Raw genomic sequence first — 24,058 nt, 5'->3', positions numbered from 1 at the left:
CAAATTTTTCACCGGGACTGACGTATCTGCAAAGTTTCATCCGTTTTCATCGATGTTCAGGCCGCCTAAAAGGCATTTGTTTGGAGTAAAGGAGAAGAAGAAGGAGAAGGAGAAGAATAATAATAATCCTTCGAGTTTCAATAGGGCCTCGCACCGCCAGTGCTCGGGCCCTAATAACTAGGGCTGCGAGCAGCAGTGAGCGGGCCCTCGCACCCCACGCGGGTCGGGGTGTGGCGCCGTTAAAGGGTGTGCTATTTCGGTGTCCAGTACTGACAGAAACTTCCTGTCACCAGTAGGTGGCGCTCTAAGCGTGACTCAATACCGACGCATAGATGTGTTCAGGACGGTACCTTGATGAAGCGTGAGAAATGTTGTGTAAATCGGACAAAGTATGTAGGAGTTATGAGGACTTCCTGTAAGCAGTAGGTGGCGCTGTAGGTATGACGCAATACTGACCTACAGATGTGTTCAAGATGCGACCTTCATCAAGCATGAGCAATTTGGAGTAAATTGGATAATGTATGTAGGAGTTATGAGTATTTCCTGTTTCACCAGTAGGTGGCGCTGTAAGTGTAACTCAATACCGACGCATAGATGTGTTCAGAAGGTGACCTTCATGAAGCGTCAGCAATTTGGTGCAAATCGGATGATGTATGCAGGAGTTATGAGGACTTCCTGTTTCACCAATAGGTGGCGCTATAAGTATGACACAATACTGACACATAGATGGGTTCAGGACAGAACCGTCATGAAGCGTGAGATATATCGGACGAATTGGATAATGTATGGAGGAGTTATGAGGACTTCCTGTTTCACCAATAGGTGGCGCTATAAGTATGACGCAATACTGACACATAGATGTGTTCGGGACAGAACCGTCATGAAGCGTGAGATATATAGGACAAATTGGATAATGTATGGAGGAGTTATGAGGACATACTGTTTCACCAATAGGTGGCGCTATAAGTATGACGCAATACTGACACATAGATGTGTTCAGGACAGAACCTTCATGAAGCGTGAGATATATCGGACGAATTGGATAATGTATGGAGGAGTTATGAGGACTTCCTGTTTCACCAATAGGTGGCGCTATAAGTATGACTCAATACTGACACATAGATGTGTTCAGGACAGAACCGTCATGAAGCGTGAGAAATATCGGACAAATCGGATAATGTATGTAGGAAATATGAGGACTTCCTGTTTCACCAATAGGTGGCGCTATAAGTATGACGCAATACTGACACATAGATGTGTTCAGGACAGAACCGTCATGAAGCGTGAGAAATATCGGACAAATTGGATAATGTATGGAGGAGTTATGAGGACTTCCTGTTTCACCAATAGGTGGCGCTATAAGTATGACGCAATACTGACACATAGATGTGTTCAGGACAGAACCGTCATGAAGCGTGAGATATATCGGACAAATTGGATAATGTATGGAGGAGTTATGAGGACTTCCTGTTTCACCAATAGGTGGCGCTATAAGTATGACGCAATACTGACACATAGATGTGTTCAGGACAGAACCGTCATGAAGCGTGAGATATATCGGACAAATCGGATAATGTATGGAGAAGTTATGAGGACTTCGTGTTTTATTGCGAAATGTCAAACTTTGGCGGGGCGCCACGGCAAGGGTGTTTGGTGAAAACTCAATTTTTTTGATAACTTTTGATCACAAAGGTCTTAAGATGAAGCTGACCCGATATGAAGTTGATCGGATGAAATCTGTAGGAGGAGTTCGTCGAAGTACGAGGCATGGAAATGGTCAAAACAAGGACAAAATGGCACATTAAAAGCAAAATGGCGGCCTTCCTGTTGCATGTTGGGTACAGCTCCAAGAGACATTTTAGTGTGGCTCGATGAAATACATATGCCCACCGAATTTCGTTCGCCTACATCAAACCGAAAGGTGGGGCTCACCATTTTAAATTTTCCAGGGGGCGCTCTTGAGCCGTTTTGCCACGCCCATTTCCCTCACCCATGAATTATCAAATTTTTCACCGGGACTGACGTATCTGCAAAGTTTTATCCGTTTTCATCGATGTTTAGGCCGCCAAAAAGGCATTTGTTTTGGAAGAAGGAGAAGGTAGAATAATAACTAGGGCTGCGAGCAGCAGTGAGCGGGCCCTCGCACCCCACGCGTGTCGGGGTGTGGCGCCGTTAAAGGGTGTGCTATTTCGGTGTGCAGTACTGAGAGAAACTTCCTGTCACTAGTAGGTGGCGCTCTAAGCGTGACTCAATACCGAAGCATAGATGTGTTCAGGACGGTACCTTGATGAAGCGTGAGACATGTTGAGTAAATGGAATAACGTATGTAGGAGTTATGAGGACTTCCTGCTTGACCTGTAGGCGGCGCTGTAAGTGTGACTCAATACCGATGCAAAGATGTGTTCAGAAGGTGACCTTCACGAATCGTCAGCAATTTGGTGCAAATCGGATGATGTATGCAGGAGTTATGAGGACTTCCTGTTTCACCAATAGGTGGCGCTATAAGTATGACACAATACGGACACATAGATCTGTTCAGGACCGAACCGTCATGAAGCGTGAGATATATCGGAAAAATTGGATAATGTATGTAGTAGTTATGAGGACTTCCTGTTTCACCAATAGGTGGCGCTATAAGTATGACGCAATACTGACACATAGATGTGTTCAGGACAGAACCTTCATGAAGCGTGAGATATATCGGACGAATTGGATAATGTATGTAGGAGTTATGAGGACTTCCTGTTTCACCAATAGGTGGCGCTATAAGTATGACGCAATACTGACACATAGATGTGTTCAGGACAGAACCTTCATGAAGCGTGAGATATATCGGACGAATTGGATAATGTATGTAGGAGTTATGAGGACTTCCTGTTTCACCAATAGGTGGCGCTATAAGTATGACGCAATACTGACACATAGATGTGTTCAGGACAGAACCTTCATGAAGCTTGAGATATATCGGACGAATTGGATAATGTATGTAGGAGTTATGAGGACTTCCTGTTTCACCAATAGGTGGCGCTATAAGTATGATGCAATACTGACACATAGATGTGTTCAGGACAGAACCGTCATGAAGCGTGAGATATATCGGATGAATCGGATAATGTATGGAGGAGTTATGAGGACTTCCTGTTTCACCAATAGGTGGCGCTATAAGTATGACGCAATACTGACACATAGTTGTGTTCAGGACAGAACCTTCATGAAGCGTGAGCTATATCGGACAAATTGGATAATGTATGGAGGAGTTATGAGGACTTCCTGTTTCACCAATAGGTGGCGCTATAAGTATGACGCAATACTGAAACATAGATGTGTTCAGGACAGAATCGTCATGAAGCGTGAGATATATCGGACAAATTGGATAATGTATGGAGGAGTTATGAGGACTTCCTGTTTCACCAATAGGTGGCGCTATAAGTATGACGCAATACTGACACATAGATGTGTTCAGGACAGAACCGTCATGAAGCGTGAGATATATCGGACAAATTGGATAATGTATGGAGGAGTTATGAGGACTTCCTGTTTCACCAATAGGTGGCGCTATAAGTATGACGCAATACTGACACATAGATGTGTTCAGGACAGAACCGTCATGAAGCGTGAGATATATCGGACAAATCGGATAATGTATGGAGGAGTTATGAGGACTTCCTGTTTCACCAATAGGTGGCGCTATAAGTATGACGCAATACTGAAACATAGATGTGTTCAGGACAGAACCGTCATGAAGCGTGAGATATATCGGACAAATTGGATAATGTATGGAGGAGTTATGAGGACTTCCTGTTTCACCAATAGGTGGCGCTATAAGTATGACGCAATACTGACACATAGATGTGTTCAGGACAGAACCGTCATGAAGCGTGAGATATATCGGACAAATCGGATAATGTATGGAGGAGTTATGAGGACTTCCTGTTTCACCAATAGGTGGCGCTATAAGTATGACGCAATACTGACACATAGATGTGTTCAGGACAGAACCGTCATGAAGCGTGAGATATATCGGACAAATCGGATAATGTATGGAGGAGTTATGAGGACTTCCTGTTTCACCAATAGGTGGCGCTATAAGTATGACGCAATACTGACACATAGATGTGTTCAGGACAGAACCGTCATGAAGCGTGAGATATATCGGACAAATTGGATAATGTATGGAGGAGTTATGAGGACTTCGTGTTTTATGGCGAAATGTCAAACTTTGGCGGGGCGCCACGGCAAGGGTGTTTGGTGAAAACTCAATTTTTTTGATAACTTTTGATCACAAAGGTCTTAAGATGAAGCTGACCCGATATGAAGTTGATCGGATGAAATCTGTAGGAGGAGTTCGTCGAAGTACGAGGCATGGAAATGGTCAAAACAAGGACAAAATGGCACATTAAGAGCAAAATGGCGGACTTCCTGTTGCATGTTGGGTATAGTTTCAAGAGACATTTTAGTGTGTCTCGATGAAATACATATGCCCTCCGAATTTCGTTCGCCTACATCAAACTGAAAGGTGGGGCTCGCCATTTTAAACTTTCCAGGGGGCGCTCTTGAGCCGTTTTGCCACGCCCATTTCCGTCACCCATGAATTATCAAATTTTTCACCGGGACGGACGTATCTGCAAAGTTTCATCCGTTTTCATCGATGTTTAGGCCGCCAAAAAGGCATTTGTTTGGGGAGAAGAACAAGAAGAACGAGCAGCAGTGAGCGGGCCCTCGCACCCCATGCGTGTCGGGGTGTGGCGCCGTTAAAGGGTGTGCTATTTCGGTGTGCAGTACTGAGAGAAACTTTCTGTCACCAGTAGGTGGCGCTCTAAGCGTGACTCAATACCGAAGCATAGATGTGTTCAGGACGGTACCTTGATGAAGCGTGAGAAATGTTGAGTAAATTGGATAACGTATGTAGGAGTTATGAGGACTTCCTGTTTCACCGATAGGTGGTGCTATAAGTATGATGCAATACTGACACATAGATGTGTTCAGGACAGAACCGTCATGAAGCGTGAGATATATCGGACAAATTGGATAATGTATGCAGGAGTTATGAGGACTTCCTGTTTCACCAATAGGTGGCGCTATAAGTATGACGCAATACTGACACATAGATGTGTTCAGGACAGAACCGTCATGAAGCGTGAGATATATCGGACAAATTGGATAATGTATGGAGGAGTTATGAGGACTTCCTGTTTCACCAATAGGTGGCGCTATAAGTATGACGCAATACTGACACATAGATGTGTTCAGGACAGAACCGTCATGAAGCGTGAGATATATCGGACAAATTGGATAATGTATGGAGGAGTTATGAGGACTTCGTGTTTTATGGCGAAATGTCAAACTTTGGCGGGGCGCCACGGCAAGGGTGTTTGGTGAAAACTCAATTTTTTTGATAACTTTTGATCACAAAGGTCTTAAGATGAAGCTGACCCGATATGAAGTTGATCGGATGAAATCTGTAGGAGGAGTTCGTTGAAGTACGAGGCATGGAAATGGTCAAAACAAGGACAAAATGGCACATTAAAAGCAAAATGGCGGACTTTCTGTTGCATGTTGGGTATAGCTCCAAGAGACATTTTAGTGTGGCTCGATGAAATACATATGCCCACCGAATTTCGTTCGCCTACATCAAACTGAAAGGTGGGGCTCGCCATTTTAAACTTTCCAGGGGGCGCTCTTGAGCCGTTTTGCCACGCCCATTTCCGTCACCCATGAATTATCAAATTTTTCACCGGGACTGACGTATCTGCAAAGTTTCATCCGTTTTCATCGATGTTCAGGCCGCCTAAAAGGCATTTGTTTGGAGTAAAGAAGGAGAATAATAATAATAATCCTTCGAAATACAATAGGGCCTCGCACCGCCAGTGCTCGGGCCCTAACTAGTGCTGCGAGCAGCAGTGAGCGGGCCCTCGCACCCCACGCGGGTCGGGGTGTGGCGCCGTTAAAGGGTGTGCTATTTCGGTGTCCAGTACTGACAGAAACTTCCTGTCACCAGTAGGTGGCGCTCTAAGCGTGACTCAATACCGACGCATAGATGTGTTCAGGACAGTACCTTGATGAAGCGTGAGAAATGTTGTGTAAATCGGACAAAGTATGTAGGAGTTATGAGGACTTCCTGTAAGCAGTAGGTGGCGCTGTAGGTATGACGCAATACTGACCTACAGATGTGTTCAAGATGCGACCTTCATCAAGCATGAGCAATTTGGAGTAAATCGGATAATGTATGTAGGAGTTATGAGTACTTCCTGTTTCACCAGTAGGTGGCGCTGTAAGTGTAACTCAATACCGACGCATAGATATGTTCAGAAGGTGACCTTCATGAAGCGTCAGCAATTTGGTGCAAATCGTATGATGTATGCAGGAGTTATGAGGACTTCCTGTTTCACCAATAGGTGGCGCTATAAGTATGATGCAAAACATTCACATAGATGTGTTCAGGACAGAACCGTCATGAAGCGTGAGATATATCGGACAAATTGGATAATGTATGGAGGAGTTATGAGGACTTCCTGTTTCACCAATAGGTGGCGCTATAAGTATGACGCAATACTGACACATAGATGTGTTCAGGACAGAACCGTCATGAAGCGTGAGATATATCGGACAAATTGGATAATGTATGGAGGAGTTATGAGGACTTCCTGTTTCACCAATAGGTGGCGCTATAAGTATGACGCAATACTGACACATAGATGTGTTCAGGACAGAACCGTCATGAAGCGTGAGATATATCGGACAAATTAGATAATGTATGGAGGAGTTATGAGGACTTCGTGTTTTATGGCGAAATGTCAAACTTTGGCGGGGCGCCACGGCAAGGGTGTTTGGTGAAAACTCAATTTTTTTGATAACTTTTGATCACAAAGGTCTTAAGATGAAGCTGACCCGATATGAAGTTGATCAGATGAAATCTGTAGGAGGAGTTCGTCGAAGTACGAGGCATGGAAATGGTCAAAACAAGGACAAAATGGCACATTAAGAGCAAAATGGCGGACTTCCTGTTGCATGTTGGGTATAGCTCCAAGAGACATTTTAGTGTGGCTCGATGAAATACATATGCCCACCGACTTTCGTTCGCCTACATCAAACTGAAAGGTGGGGCTCGCCATTTTAAACTTTCCAGGGGGCGCTCTTGAGCCGTTTTGCCACGCCCATTTCCGTCACCAATGAAATATCCGATTTTCACCGGGACTGATGTATCTGCAAAGTTTCATCCGTTTTCATCGATGTTTAGGCCGCCAAAAAGGCATTTGTTTGGGGAGAAGAAGAAGGAGAAGGAGAAGGAGAATAATAATAATAATCTTTCGAATTTCAATAGGGCCTCGCACCGCCAGTGCTCGGGCCCTAACAAGGAGAACTAGTGCTGCGAGCAGCAGTGAGCGGGCCCTCGCACCCCACGCGGGTCGGGGTGTGGCGCCGTTAAAGGGTGTGCTATTTCGGTGTCCAGTACTGACAGAAACTTCCTGTCACCAGTAGGTGGCGCTCTAAGCGTGACTCAATACCGACGCATAGATGTGTTCAGGACAGTACCTTGATGAAGCGTGAGAAATGTTGTGTAAATCGGACAAAGTATGTAGGAGTTATGAGGACTTCCTGTTTCACCAGTAGGTGGCGCTGTAAGTGTGACTCAATACCGACACATAGATGGGTTCAGAAGGCCACCTTCATGAAGCATCAGCAATTTGGTGCAAATCGGATGATGTATGCAGGAGTTATGAGGACTTCCTGTTTCACCAATAGGTGGCGCTATACGTATGACGCAATACTGACACATAGATGTGTTCAGGACAGAACCGTCATGAAGCGTGAGATATATCGGACAAATTGGATAATGTATGGAGGAGTTATGAGGACTTCCTGTTTCACCAATAGGTGGCGCTATAAGTATGACGCAATACTGACACATAGATGTGTTCAGGACAGAACCGTCATGAAGCGTGAGATATATCGGACAAATCCGATAATGTATGGAGGAGTTATGAGGACTTCCTGTTTCACCAATAGGTGGCGCTATAAGTATGATGCAATACTGACCCATAGATGTGTTCAGGACACAACCGTCATGAAGCGTGAGATATATCGGACAAATCCGATAATGTATGGAGGAGTTATGAGGACTTCCTGTTTCACCAATAGGTGGCGCTATAAGTATGACGCAATACTGACCCATAGATGTGTTCAGGACACAACCGTCATGAAGCGTGAGATATATCGGACAAATCGGATAATGTATGGAGGAGTTATGAGGACATCGTGTTTTATGGCGAAATGTCAAACTTTGGCGGGGCGCCGCAGCAAGGGTGTTTGGTGAAAACTCAATTTTTTTGATAACTTTTGATCACAAAGGTCTTAAGATGAAGCTGACCCGATATGAAGTTGATCGGATGAAATCTGTAGGAGGAGTTCGTCGAAGTACGAGGCATGGAAATGGTCAAAACAAGGACAAAATGGCACATTAAAAGCAAAATGGCGGACTTCCTGTTGCATGTTGGGTATAGCTCCAAGAGACATTTTAGTGTGTCTCGATGAAATACATGTGCCCTCCGAATTTCTTTCCCCTACATCAAACTGAAAGGTGGGGCTCGCCATTTTAAATTTTCCAGGGGGCGCTCTTGAGCCGTTTTGCCACGCCCAGTTCCGTCACCCATGAATTATCAAATTTTTCACCGGGACTGACGTATCTGCAAAGTTTCATCCGTTTTCATCGATGTTCAGGCCGCCAAAAAGGCATTTGTTTGGGGAGAAGAACAAGAAGAACTAGGGCTGCGAGCAGCATTGAGCGGGCCCTCGCACCCCACGCAAGTCGGGGTGTGGCGCCGTTAAAGGCTGTGCTATTTCGGTGTCCAGTACTGAGAGAAACTTCCTGTCACCAGTAGGTGGCACTCTAAGCGTGACTCAATACCAATGCATAGATGTGTTCAGGACGGTACCTTGATGAAGCGTGAGAAATGTTGTGTAAATCGGACAATGTATGTAGTAGTTATGATGACATCCTGCTTAACCTATAGGTGGCGCTGTAAGTATGACTCAATACTGACCTACAGATGTGTTCAGGACGCGACCTTCATCAACCCTGAGCAATTTGGAGTAAATCGAATAATGTATGTAGGAGTTATGAGTACTTCCTGTTTCACCAGTAGGTGGCGCTGTAAGTGTGACTCAATACCGACGCATAGATGTGTTCAGAATGTCACCTTCATGAAGCGTCAGCAATTTGGTGCAAATCGGATGATGTATGCAGGAGTTATGAGGACTTCCCGTTTCACCAATAGGTGGCGCTATAAGTATGACGCAATACTGACACACAGATGTGTTCAGGACAGAACCGTCATGAAGCGTGAGATATATCGGACAAATTGGATAATGTATGGAGGAGTTATGAGGACTTCCTGTTTCACCAATAGGTGGCGCTATAAGTATGACGCAATACTGACACATAGATGTGTTCAGGACAGAACCGTCATGAAGCGTGAGATATATCGGACAAATTGGATAATGTATGGAGGAGTTATGAGGACTTCCTGTTTCACCAATAGGTGGGGCTATAAGTATGACGCAATACTGACACATAGATGTGTTCAGGACAGAACCGTCATGAAGCGTGAGATATATCGGACAAATTGGATAATGTATGGAGGAGTTATGAGGACTTCCTGTTTCACCAATAGGTGGCGCTATAAGTATGACGCAATACTGACACATAGATGTGTTCAGGACAGAACCGTCATGAAGCGTGAGATATATCGGACAAATTGGATAATGTATGGAGGAGTTATGAGGACTTCCTGTTTCACCAATAGGTGGCGCTATAAGTATGACGCAATACTGACACATAGATGTGTTCAGGACAGAACCGTCATGAAGCGTGAGATATATCGGACGAATTGGATAATGTATGGAGGAGTTATGAGGACTTCCTGTTTCACCAATAGGTGGCGCTATAAGTATGACGCAATACTGACACATAGATGTGTTCAGGACAGAACCGTCATGAAGCGTGAGATATATCGGAAAAATTGGATAATGTATGGAGGAGTTCTGAGGACTTCGTGTTTTATGGCGAAATGTCAAACTTTGGCGGGGCGCCACGGCAAGGGTGTTTGGTGAAAACTCCATTTTTTTGATAACTTTTGATCAGAAAGGCCTTAAGATGAAGCTGACCCGATATGAAGTTGATCGGATGAAATCTGTAGGAGGAGTTCGTCGAAGTACGAGGCATGGAAATGGTCAAAACAAGGACAAAATGGCACATTAAAAGCAAAATGGCGGACTTCCTGTTGCATGTTGGGTATAGCTCCAAGAGACATTTTAGTGTGTCTCGATGAAATACATGTGCCCTCCGAATTTCTTTCCCCTACATCAAACTGAAAGGTGGGGCTCGCCATTTTAAATTTTCCAGGGGGCGCTCTTGAGCCGTTTTGCCACGCCCAGTTCCGTCACCCATGAATTATCAAATTTTTCACCGGGACTGACGTATCTGCAAAGTTTCATCCGTTTTCATCGATGTTCAGGCCGCCAAAAAGGCATTTGTTTGGGGAGAAGAACAAGAAGAACTAGGGCTGCGAGCAGCATTGAGCGGGCCCTCGCACCCCACGCAAGTCGGGGTGTGGCGCCGTTAAAGGCTGTGCTATTTCGGTGTCCAGTACTGAGAGAAACTTCCTGTCACCAGTAGGTGGCACTCTAAGCGTGACTCAATACCAATGCATAGATGTGTTCAGGACGGTACCTTGATGAAGCGTGAGAAATGTTGTGTAAATCGGACAATGTATGTAGTAGTTATGATGACATCCTGCTTAACCTATAGGTGGCGCTGTAAGTATGACTCAATACTGACCTACAGATGTGTTCAGGACGCGACCTTCATCAACCCTGAGCAATTTGGAGTAAATCGAATAATGTATGTAGGAGTTATGAGTACTTCCTGTTTCACCAGTAGGTGGCGCTGTAAGTGTGACTCAATACCGACGCATAGATGTGTTCAGAATGTCACCTTCATGAAGCGTCAGCAATTTGGTGCAAATCGGATGATGTATGCAGGAGTTATGAGGACTTCCCGTTTCACCAATAGGTGGCGCTATAAGTATGACGCAATACTGACACACAGATGTGTTCAGGACAGAACCGTCATGAAGCGTGAGATATATCGGACAAATTGGATAATGTATGGAGGAGTTATGAGGACTTCCTGTTTCACCAATAGGTGGCGCTATAAGTATGACGCAATACTGACACATAGATGTGTTCAGGACAGAACCGTCATGAAGCGTGAGATATATCGGACAAATTGGATAATGTATGGAGGAGTTATGAGGACTTCCTGTTTCACCAATAGGTGGGGCTATAAGTATGACGCAATACTGACACATAGATGTGTTCAGGACAGAACCGTCATGAAGCGTGAGATATATCGGACAAATTGGATAATGTATGGAGGAGTTATGAGGACTTCCTGTTTCACCAATAGGTGGCGCTATAAGTATGACGCAATACTGACACATAGATGTGTTCAGGACAGAACCGTCATGAAGCGTGAGATATATCGGACAAATTGGATAATGTATGGAGGAGTTATGAGGACTTCCTGTTTCACCAATAGGTGGCGCTATAAGTATGACGCAATACTGACACATAGATGTGTTCAGGACAGAACCGTCATGAAGCGTGAGATATATCGGACGAATTGGATAATGTATGGAGGAGTTATGAGGACTTCCTGTTTCACCAATAGGTGGCGCTATAAGTATGACGCAATACTGACACATAGATGTGTTCAGGACAGAACCGTCATGAAGCGTGAGATATATCGGAAAAATTGGATAATGTATGGAGGAGTTCTGAGGACTTCGTGTTTTATGGCGAAATGTCAAACTTTGGCGGGGCGCCACGGCAAGGGTGTTTGGTGAAAACTCCATTTTTTTGATAACTTTTGATCAGAAAGGCCTTAAGATGAAGCTGACCCGATATGAAGTTGATCGGATGAAATCTGTAGGAGGAGTTCGTCGAAGTACGAGGCATGGAAATGGTCAAAACAAGGACAAAATGGCACATTAAAAGCAAAATGGCGGCCTTCCTGTTGCATGTTGGGTATAGCTCCAAGAGACATTTTAGTGCGTCTCGATGAACTACATATGCCCTCCGAATTTCGTTCGCCTACATCAAACTGAAAGGTGGGGCTCGCCATTTTAGATTTTCCAGGGGGCGCTCTTGAGCCGTTTTGCCACGCCCATTTCCGTCACCCATGAATTATCAAATTTTTCACCGGGACTGACGTATCTGCAAAGTTTCATCCGTTTTCATCGATGTTCATGCCGCCTAAAAGGCATTTGTTTGGAGTAAAGGAGAAGAAGGAGAAGGAGAAGAAGAATAATAATAATAATCCTTCGAGTTTCAATAGGGCCTCGCACCGCCAGTGCTCGGGCCCTAACAAGAAGGTAGAATAATAATAATCCTTCGAAATTCAATAGGGCCTCGCACCGCCAGTGCTCGGGCCCTAAATATAGCTGCAAGCAGCGATGTGGGGGCCAAGCGGGACGCACGACCAGCGCATCAAAGACAACAAGCAAAACATGTCAAAAGCCAGACATGGTTGAACAGGATTCGATCTCTTTACCTGCTGCTTGCAAGGCCGACACGCTAACCACTGTGCTACGCAGGATGTTGCGAAAGTGAACCACCCTAGTCCACAAGGCATGTGAGCCTTCCCTAACCCCGTGAGTCTGAGTCCTGAGCACTTAATTAATATCACCTGGCAGGGTTGCTTCCTCTCGGTAGAGTGAGAGGGGGGGGTGTCGTTGTTTAAATTGGCACACAGCGAAAAGTATACATAGCATAGCTCAACTATTTACTTCTTCAGAATCCAGACAATCACGCGAACATTTCCATGTATAAAATGTCCTTCGGTCTTCAGAAGTGTAGGAGAGGTGAAGAGTTAGAAACAGTAAGAGATTCTAGAGCGAAGAGAGATTTTCTAGAGCGTGGCTCCATTGATTTCAATGGAGGGGGGGGAGTCATTATTCGAACTGTCCCAGAGTGAAAAATATACATCGAAGAGCTTAGCTTTTTTGATTTTATGAATCCCAAGAGTCGTGTGAACGTTTTGATATATAAAATGTGTATGAGCTGTGAGAATTAGAAGAGGGATGGCAGTTTAGAAAATGTGTGACTTTTTCCAAAAACCTCTGAAACTGGTGAAATTGTGCAGAGGACAAAAAGTGTTTCTTTCATTCTGCAATCAAACAAATGAAGTAATAATGAAACCATGGGGTGTTTTGAACTCGGCATGAGCCAGGGAATCCATTGCTACCATCATTTTGAAGATTGGACATACAGTTCAAAAGTTACTGGCATAAACGCAACTCCAACTTTGACACGCTGGTGGCGCTAGAGTGCACGAGATGTCAACATAAGGCTTGGTGACAGATGTCATGGGTGTGTCCCGGATGAGTGTGCCAAATGTGGTTTTGATAGATTAAAACATTACTGAGATATGACCCCAGTTCCTGTTTTGCAGCTTTTCGGCCAATTTTGATTGGCTGTCACGAGGGAACGCAATGGACAATCAAAAATATCTGTAAGACTTTTGTGGACATCGGTCTATAGATTGTGTATACTGCGTGTGGTGCAGATTGGTGAAAAAACCTAGGAGGAGATACATTTTGAGTGTTTTACACTAAATCCAATATGGCGGGAAATCAAATATGGTGGAAAATGATGTCATAGGGTGCGTTGAACTTGGCTTGAGCGAAGGAATCCAACGCTGCCTCGTTTTTGAAAATCAGGCTTACAGGTCAAAAGTTGCATGCACAAATGCACCTCCAACTTTGACAGGTTGGTGGCGCTAGAGCGTTCAAGCTGTGGACATGGGTCTTGGTGAGAAGACTTTGGGGACTGTCATGAATGAGTGTGCCAATTTTCCCAACTTTTTACCATACGGTTCTATGGGCTGCCATAGACTCCAATGGCAGAATAATAATAATAATAATAATAAGAAAAGGTACAAGAACAATGGGTGCCAGCGCTTAGCGCTTCGCTGCTTGGCCCCCAACTAGTGCTGCGAGCAGCAGTGAGCGGGCCCTCGCACCCCACGCGGGTCGGGGTGTGGCGCCGTTAAAGGGTGTGCTATTTCGGTGTCCAGTACTGACAGAAACTTCCTGTCACCAGTAGGTGGCGCTCTAAGTGTGACTCAATACCGACGCATAGATGTGTTCAGGACAGTACCTTGATGAAGCGTGAGAAATGTTGTGTAAATCGGACAAAGTATGTAGGAGTTATGAGGACTTCCTGTAAGCAGTAGGTGGCGCTGTAGCTATGACGCAATACTGACCTACAGATGTGTTCAAGATGCGACCTTCATCAAGCATGAGCAATTTGGAGTAAATCGGATAATGTATGTAGGAGTTATGAGTACTTCCTGTTTCACCAGTAGGTGGCGCTGTAAGTGTAACTCAATACCGACGCATAGATGTGTTCAGAAGGTGACCTTCATGAAGCGTCAGCAATTTGGTGCAAATCGGATGATGTATGCAGGAGTTATGAGGACTGCCTGTTTCACCAATAGGTGGCGCTATAAGTATGACGCAATACTGACACATAGATGTGTTCAGGACAGAACCGTCATGAAGCGTGAGATAAATCGGACAAGTTAGATAATGTATGGAGGAGTTATGAGGACTTCGTGTTTTATGGCGAAATGTCAAACTTTGGCGGGGCGCCACGGCAAGGGTGTTTGGTGAAAACTCAATTTTTTTGATAACTTTTGATCACAAAGGTCTTAAGATGAAGCTGACCCGATATGAAGTTGATCAGATGAAATCTGTAGGAGGAGTTCGTCGAAGTACGAGGCATGGAAATGGTCAAAACAAGGACAAAATGGCACATTAAGAGCAAAATGGCGGACTTCCTGTTGCATGTTGGGTATAGCTCCAAGAGACATTTTAGTGTGGCTCGATGAAATACATATGCCCACCGACTTTCGTTCGCCTACATCAAACTGAAAGGTGGGGCTCGCCATTTTAAACTTTCCAGGGGGCGCTCTTGAGCCGTTTTGCCACGCCCATTTCCGTCACCAATGAAATATCCGATTTTCACCGGGCCTGATGTATCTGCAAAGTTTCATCCGTTTTCATCGATGTTTAGGCCGCCAAAAAGGCATTTATTTGGGGAGAAGAAGAAGGAGAAGGAGAAGGAGAATAATAATAATAATCTTTCGAATTTCAATAGGGCCTCGCACCGCCAGTGCTCGGGCCCTAATAATAATAATCCTTCGAAATACAATAGGGCCTCGCACCGCCAGTGCTCGGGCCCTAATAATCCTTCGAAATTCAATAGGGCCTCGCACCGCCAGTGCTCGGGCCCTAATAAGGAGAATAATCCTTCGAAATACAATAGGGCCTCGCACCGCCAGTGCTCGGGCCCTAATAACTGTCTCAATAAACCAGTTAACTAGGGACAAAAGCCCTCGGTGCTGCTTACGTTCGTTGCCTGCCTAGTGCCTACTATCAGCGCGCTCCAAACTTTCTCTCCCTCTCTGCGTTGTCTAGAGTCTAGACAGACAGCAGGTGCGAGATGGCAAGCGTGTGCGCCTCCGTCTCTCTCTCTCCCTCGTCGTGTCATATCAACAAGCAGACAGAACGTGCGCGTATCGGTCGCTCATACAGTATTTGACTGTTCTCCCCCCTCCCGAATATTTTTTTACAATATTCGTACAAATTTACTATTAGGAAAAAAGCTACTATTTGTACTCATCCGAATACCGTATTCGTATTCGGGCACACCCCTAACTCACTGACCTCGTTTTCGCTAATTTTTTCACTTCTCACGGCTGCGGGTACTGAAATTGCTGCGCACAGCGCACTCAGCGGGAACGCATGTGATTGGTCAGACAGCATAAGCGCCTGTGATTTGTCCGTGTAGTCCTAGCACACTCAATTCAAAGCGAAATTATTAATCACATTAATTGCGGCCTTTTGCGATTAGTTACTCGCGGAGGTCATAATCGCGATTTCGATTAATTCACGATTAATTGTGCAGCCCTATTGTCAATGGAAAAATGCATTGGAAAGGCACCCCTTTTGTGGTGGGTTCTGGTACTATGGGGGGACTGACAGACTCACTCACTCTCTGACTCATGACCGGCCAACCTAAAGTGGTTGAATGAAAAAAGATGAACTACAGTACTGTAATGTACAGCTGTATATCAAAGAGGATTATTTCATATTAAATTGCCACATCACATTTCCCAGAATGAATGTTAAAACACACACACACACACACACACACACACACACACACACACACACAAACACTTTTCACACATAATGATTCAGCCCTTAAAAAATGTAGGTTTTACAAGTCTTTCATTGTGGAAAATTCCTTATTGTTAGAATTCCTTATCGCTTTTGTCATTCTGGGGAATTCAGACCAAGTCTGGTGGGGGGAGGGGCTAGTTTACTCCTGGGTGCATCTTCAGCTCTCTGGTTGCACAGCATCTATTTTAGGTGACATCCCGTTCTATAACCAATAAATGATTGATTAGGCGATCGTAGTAGAGTAGCAATCATTCGCTTCTAATGTTTAATATTGAATCTTTCCGTATCTCTAGGTCTGAAACCATGAGCTATCCTGGATACCCTCAGGGCGGTGGCTACCCTCCACAAGCAGGTGGCTACCCCCCTCAGCAAGGCGGCTACCCTCCCCAGGCTGGTGGCTACCCCCCTCAGGCTGGAGGATACCCCCCTCAGGCAGGAGGATACCCCCCTCAGGCAGGAGGGTACCCCCCCCAGCCCCAGCCTGGTGGCTACCCCCCTCAGTCCGGGGGCTACCCCCCCATGCCCCCTGCAGGTGAGTCCTCCGCTCAGCTGAACCGACGAGAGAGAGAGAGAGAGAGAGAGAGAGGAGGGTCTGGCGCTGAGGAGGGCCCGGAAGGAGAGAAAGAATCTAGCCTTGTGAGACCATCCTGATCTTACGAGCTCGTTTTCAGATTACCTCCTCAGAACAGTCTGGACTTCTCCCCTATCTCCAATGATTATTCTCAAAATGACGTTTTGACAGGGCCAGTCAGGGACTGTGTTCTGACTGCTGTTCTGCCGCCCAGTAGAACGTAGCCTCTGAGTGGTTCGCATGGCAAAACAGTCTCCTGAAGCAATGAGCAGTAACCTTAACGTTAGAAGAATAAACACAGCCGTAAGTGAGTAAATAAATAGTAAAAGGACTGCACTTTTATCCCAAGAGCTTTACAATGGCCTCTCATTCACCCATTTATACACACATTCACACACCAATGGTGGCAGCTGCCATGCAAGGTGCTAGCCTGCTCATTGGGAGCAATTTGGGGTTCAGTGCCCAAGGATACTTCAGCATGTGGACAGGAGGGATTCGAACTGCCAACCCTACGATCATTGGGCGACCCGCTCTACCACCTGAGCCACAGCCGCCCTATTGCAGAAATAGTATTACAGAAATAGACTCAATAATAACAATTCAACAAAAACAAGGGTCGGTTATACATAGAGTTTCTCGGAGGAAAATACATTTTTGCCGTTCGTCCGACTGAATTTGTCAAACATTTTGTTACGCTGATTGGTTAAAGGAGTCTGTCAGGGCAAGTATTCCCGCCCACAATAAAGGTTGGAGATAGGGGGGAAGGGCAGACTGATATGAGGAGAGAAACAGAATGTAAGCTTGCTAGATCAGGATGGTCTCACCAGGCTAGAGAACCCACACAACAACGACATCAGAGAGAGAGGGAGGGAGAGAGGGAGGGAGAGAGAGAGGGAGGGAGAGAGAGAGAGAGAGGGAGGGAGGGAGGGAGGGAGAGGGAGGGAGGGAGGGAGGGAGAGAAGGAGGGAGGGAGAGAGAGAGAGAGAGAGAGAGAGAGAGAGGGCGTGGGGGAATGAGAGCAGCAGAGAGGATAATGATGGAAGGATACTGATGGACTCTTGCCCGTCTCATAATGAAGTGAGCCATCTTGCAGCATCATGAGGTTCAGATTTCATTTGGGGAATGCCTGCTCCAGTCCAAACAAGCTTAGTCTGCCGGGATATGGCATCACAGCCCAGCTAGTGTTTGACACAATGCCCACATTCTGTCAGCCTGGAGCACAGGATCTGTTGACTGGTAGGAGCTGCGAAGCCTGGGACGTCTGTAGAGATGGCTCATTCCTAGTAGGCCAATCTCCCTTTGTGTCTGTCTGTCCTATGGCAAAGTCGTTGAAAGTTCTCTACAGCGAGTTTTGCTCTCTAAAAGCTTTTTGATAAACAATATGTTAGTGATTTCTCATGCAACATTTATAAGACAGTGTGTGTGTGTGTGTGTGTGTGGTGTGTGTGTGTGTGTGTGTGTGTGTGTGTGTGTGTGTGTGCGTGCGCGTGCGTGTGTGTGTGTGTGTGTGTGTTATCTGTTGTAGGCAGCTGGGGTGGCGGTTCTGGTGCTGGCTTTCCCTCCATAGGCCTTGACAATCTGCAGAACCCTGGCTTCAGCGCGGGCAATCTCCCAACCATGGTAAGACTCACACAAAACCTTACTCGTGGCAGGTAGTCATCCCTGGCATGTAAATCCACAATAATAAATAAATCAATAGATAATCGGATGGTTGACTGGATATTCCAGTTAGCATGAATAACTCAGCCGCTACTGGGAATCACATCTGATTATTCGACGGTAAGTCTTTTCATTTGCAGTGTTGTTGCAGCTTTCATGTAACTTTCCTCTCGACTTCTCTTGCATGAACTCACTGTCAGAGCCTCTAAAAACAATGTGACAGTCTGTTGCGTGTTATTCATCACCTCTTTTCCTGTCGTCCTTCCAACTCCATGTATTGTACTGTATTCTGTATGTTGCATCATCCTCTCTACCGTCAGATGAATAGTTCATTCCTGTCAATAATTCTGCTTTGCTTGCAAATGAATGTCTCAGTCAGGGTTCTTTGCGCTTTTTTGTTCTTTCTTTCCAATCTTCCCTTCCAACCACAGGCCAATCAGATCTCAGCGTCAATGGGAGGGTTTACGCCCAACCCGTCCATGTTCACCCAAGCCCCCGGCGGGTACCCCGCTGCCCCCCAGCCTGGGGGCTATGGGGCCCCCTCCCCTAACCAACAGTCCTATGGCATGTACCCGCAGCCACAGGGTCCAGGGATGGGATACCCGGGCCAGCAGCCTGGATACCCCCGGGCACCATCGCCCAACCCCTCCATGCCCGGATACCCCCGGGCACCATCGCCCAACCCCTCCATGCCTGGATACGGAGGAGGACCTGCTCCTAACCCGTCCATGCCAGGATACCCGCGAGCCCCATCACCCAACCCCCAGTCCATGCCAGGCTACGGTGGAGGAGCCATGCCTGTGGCCCCTGCCATCAATGTAAGAGACAGTCCCCTGTGGTTCTGATGTGAACTGAGTCTGCCTTCACTTGGACTGTTGATTGTAGAACAGTCAGGCGATGTTGATGAGGACATGTCCTCATTGTGTCCTTCCAGAGAGGCTTCAGGGGGACGATCAAGGACTACCCAGGGGCAGACCCTCTGAGGGACGTGGAGGTTCTGAGGAAGGCCATGAAGGGCTTTGGTGAGTCACTTAGGCCCAATCCCAATACTCCCCCCTAGCCCTAGCCCCTAGTTTTGGAGTGCCCTCGACTGGGTAGTGGCCCTTCAGAACGGAGCCACAAGGGATAGGGGTTGTAATCTTTACCTAAGAAATGGGACACCACTCGCTACATCTTCAATCAGAATTGTATTAGTTGCCTGATTTTCTGTGGAGTCCCTGGGATGTTACAGTATGATTACTATTATTATAGTGACAAATCTGACCAAATTTCAGGACAGAACAAAGCACATTAATCAATTGTACAGCCAGGAAGCATGTTTACACATCAGCTGTTAACGTTAGTCCTGCCCATAGAAATGCACTGATATCAGATGAGCAGAGAAGTGCAGAAAAAATGCTACTGGATTGTTTTTCGGACTTCATGAATGGGACATGGAATCAACTGTTACTCAAAAATAGTTGTTAACACAAAGTTCTAATGATTAGACTAGATTCAACATTACACCGTAGCCTACTGGAACATCAAAATGCTGTTAAAGGCTAACAATAATGCAGTTGACATTGTGAATAGCGATTTTTTTCTGAAATGTGTGTATAAGTATATACCGTATATATACAATGACACGTTCCTTTGCATCTACTTTAAACTAAGCTTTTCCACAGATTTTACAAATTTTTATGTTTATTTGCGAAGATATTGGGCTTCTTCCCCATGTTTTTTTCACGGCACCGGCAGCTATGTTTCACTGCCTCGGTTCGCAAAGCATTGTGTGAGTTTTCATCTACCCCTTAGTTTCAAGTCAGCATCTGAAAACCCTCGTTTTGGAGGGCTGTTTGAACGTTCACTAGCCATCGATATGCCCCCCAGCCCTAGAAGCTAAAAGGAATGGGACACACTACCCTACGCGTGAACGCGCAACATGTAGGTGTAGGGCCAAGGGCTAGGGCTAAGGGGGGTATTGGGATTGGGCCATACAATCAGAATCAGACTAAGAAATGTTTAGCCTACATATATAGCCTATATAGCCTACTGTATATTATATTATATTATTGTATAGGCTATATTTCCATATGGTGTTGAGGTTTCTGTGCTGAAATATACTTTTTTCTCAGGTTTTGACAGTGGTTTGACATATAACTCACTTTCTGTAAGTTATATGTCAAATATATGACATTTGACATATAACTCAAATATATGAAATTTGACATATAACTCACTTTCTCCGTCTGTACAGGCACTGATGAACAAGCCATTATAGAACTGCTGGGGAGTCGCTCCAACAAGCAGCGTGCGGCTCTACCCATGGCCTTCAAGACCTCCTATGGAAAGGTAATAACCAAGATCACGTGTCGTGTATTCACAGGGAAAAAGCAAGTCTGATTCCTGCCTTATCATCCTGACGATTCAAAGTTTGAATACTGTGCAACAATGTCACTGTATTATTACACAATATTTACTTGCACCGCCGAGGGAAGTTCACTGCTGTGTCTGTGTGTGCCTGTGTGTGTGTGTGTGTGTGGGTGTGTGTGTGTGTGAGGGGGGGGGGGGGTCTGTGGTGTGTGGGTATGATGTGGGTGGCTGGATGGGCATTTTGTTTACTCAAAAACATGAACAATGTTCATACTTGGTACATCTGCTCCACCCAAGGTACCGTGGACATCAGTAGATTTTGCAGGTGATCTGAATTATAGGGCAGATCCACTAATTATTTTTGTGTGTTGGCTGTAAGCCGACACACCAAGAAGAGGGAATCCTTTTTGTCGCTCCCTTCCTATTTCCCTTTTGGCGTTGTTGACCTGCAGTTATATGTTGCTACCACAAGAGGCAGTGGTCCCAGAACATCAAAAGAAAAAGACTCCACAGATTTCCCAGGTCAGCAGTGGCCGAGTGGATAGTGCGCTGCCTATCACCGCGAAGGTTGTGAGTTCAATCCTTGGTGTAGACATACCAAGGTACCATGACATATTTTGTCACTGGATGTTATAGAAGTTATGTAATAGCGTGGGTCATATTTGTTAATTATAGACCCTTTTACAGCCTAGTCAGCACAAGTATGCGCGCGCATTCTTGAAACAGTAGCAGAGGAAGACAGACGAAATCGGCATTATTAAGCGTACGAACTGGACTGAGGAAATCATCAGAAATGCCGCGTTTGAGGTGCCCATTTTGTATCAGGTAAGTTATTTTGACTACCTGGTTTCACTGGAATGTCTGGTTGAAATGTAGCCCTTCTCAGTCCAGTTGTCGCATTCCACCTTTGCGGTGCCCATTTTATATCAGGTAAGTTATTTTCTCGTCCCTATAGCGCTCTAAAATACAGCTTATCGGTATGCATTTCAGATTGATCATGTTGGCAATGTGTGTGAATTTGCTGGCTAATGTATTTAACATAACATCGCATTCATAAGCCATCGTTCTGACACCATAAGGGGAAGCTTGTCAACGACATGCGACAACAAGTCCTTATCTCTCACATCAATCAATCAATCAATCAAAGCTTTATTTGTATAGCGCATTTCATACCCAGAGGCAACACAATGCGCTTTACAGAGAACAAGGGAGGTGGGCATACGACCCACTCTCTACATGTTCCAGAGGGAAGCAAAAAAACAGTAATCACCCGGGGGCCAGATAAGTGAGCTGTAAAAAACATAACACTACTGTATGTGAGAGATAAGGACCTGTTTTCGCATGTCGTTGACAAGCTTCCCCTCATGGTGTCAGAACGCTGGCTTATGAATGCGATGTTATTATGTTAAAGGAGTAGTAAAGGGAAAATGCATGTTTAGCCCTGTTTTAAGGTTACATATGATCATATACAATGGTTCAGATCAAAACGTTGACTAAACTAGCACTTTTGAGAAAGTCTGATAATTGCTCTACCACCGTTTTGGTCATACAATGGATGTGGATGGGCATCTTGAAAAATCATTCAAAAACATGTTAAACTCTCGATTTCAAAGACAAGAAGCTCACCGAAGGTGTAATTGGTGTCCGTTGGTGTTCTGACATCAAATTTGCTGCAAAGTATGAATCCTGTAGGGTTTTATTGATCATCTTATGAAATCCATTGACTTGTATTGAAGCGACCGTTGTAGATGTGTAGATCAATCCGCAGAGGGGATTCAGGAAGCGGAACTACTTAAAGTAGCTATTGTTATTGTTTATGTTGCTAGGCTACCTAGTTTGTGGAAGTTTACACACGTATGTGCTGCGACTAAATATGCTAATGTTCTATGCTAAATATTTAAAAAAGCCTTTCCAGATGAACTAGAATCTTACTTTATGGCGAATTATATGTCAAAACGCCAACTAACACCTAGGCGAGTTTCTTGTCTTTGAAATCGAGAGTTTAACATCTTTTTGAATGATTTTTCAAGATGCCCATCCACATCCATTGTATGACCAAAACGGTGGTAGAGCAATTATCAACTTTCTCGAAAATGCTATCTTTGTCAACGTTTTGATCTGAACCATTGTATATGATCATAAGTAACCTTAAAACAGGGCTAAACATGCATTTTCCCTTTACTACTCCTTTAAATACAGTAGCCCAGAGATGGTTAGCACTGGCAGGCTATTTCAGTTTGATAAAAGGCGTTGTGGTGTTTGAGCACGAGTTGTCGTAGCCTAATGGACTTCGTTTTGGTGTGGAATTATAGTTGTTTATGTTTTGATAGGAACATCAAACACTTGTCCCAAGTGTTGCAAATTATTGGTACCCCTACAAGTGGCGATTGCTCCTATAAGCCAGGGTAATCCTGGCTTACCCATACAAATACAAATAAAACTTGATTTGAAAACTTGATCATAAGCCATCGTTCTGACACCATAAGGGGAAGGCGGAAATCGACTTTCAGACTGTTTTTGACTTAAATGCGTCTTGTATTCTGCCATATCGCTTCATTTTCAACCGTGTTTAGCATTTTGGTAGTGCTCCGTCGCCCCCTACAGTCCTCATGAAAATACAGTCCACGTTACGGTCCGTTGACACCGGTCTTACTAGCTCGTTATTCACTTAAAATTGTAGGCCAGATAAAAGGATTCTAGCTTACGGAAGTCAAGACCAAATCAAATCAAGACCAAATCAAGACCTGGAGCAGTGGGCTAATACGCCTAGTAGCTTAGTAGGCTAGTAGCCTAAACACTGATTAGTGAAGTAGGGGAGTAAGCTATTGCGTGCTGTGCCCTAAGGGAGTGTATTTTATCGTCCTGTCATTCTCTTCGTGGTGCTTGGCCATTTTTGTCATATAATGGCTCTGTAGTTTATTTAGTGTGTCCCTAAAAGCTTGGTTGTTTCGGCCTAAATATTGCCCTCTTATTCGCTCGCTCTCAAATTATTGTCCTTTGTTGATGTTTTTAAAAAACAGTTTGGGAATGCCTGTCTTAGATAATACAAGGTTTATTGATCTAGGAAAGCAGTCTTGTATTTGTTTTTGTTTATATGTAGGATATTTATTCACTTTCGTGATTGCTCTTGAGTAGTGCGAGGAAGGGAACTCCTCTAAGCAGTTAA

The 24,058-nt window shown here is 45.0% G+C and overlaps 1 protein-coding gene across 2 annotated transcripts in view; it reads left to right on the top strand.

Moving 5' to 3' along the window:
- The window catches only part of anxa11a (annexin A11a), a 44,391-nt gene that overhangs the window by 15,520 nt on the left and 4,813 nt on the right, over nt 1–24,058 (top strand). The window contains exons 2-6 of one of the 2 annotated variants that reach the window (XM_084458692.1): nt 16,604–16,842; nt 18,407–18,501; nt 18,972–19,358; nt 19,475–19,562; nt 20,777–20,871. In XM_084458692.1, the coding sequence (XP_084314818.1) occupies nt 16,614–16,842; nt 18,407–18,501; nt 18,972–19,358; nt 19,475–19,562; nt 20,777–20,871 (894 nt within the window). In that variant the 5' untranslated portion in view covers nt 16,604–16,613. The remainder of the gene's footprint in view (nt 1–16,603; nt 16,843–18,406; nt 18,502–18,971; nt 19,359–19,474; nt 19,563–20,776; nt 20,872–24,058) is intronic. The other variant, XM_084458693.1, reaches the window with a different exon arrangement.

This window comes from Borostomias antarcticus (assembly GCF_949987555.1).
Source record: "Borostomias antarcticus genome assembly, chromosome: 2".
Taxonomy (NCBI): domain Eukaryota; kingdom Metazoa; phylum Chordata; class Actinopteri; order Stomiiformes; family Stomiidae; genus Borostomias; species Borostomias antarcticus.
The sequence above is the reverse complement of the archived record's forward strand: the minus strand, read 5'-3'. Positions and strand labels throughout refer to the sequence as shown.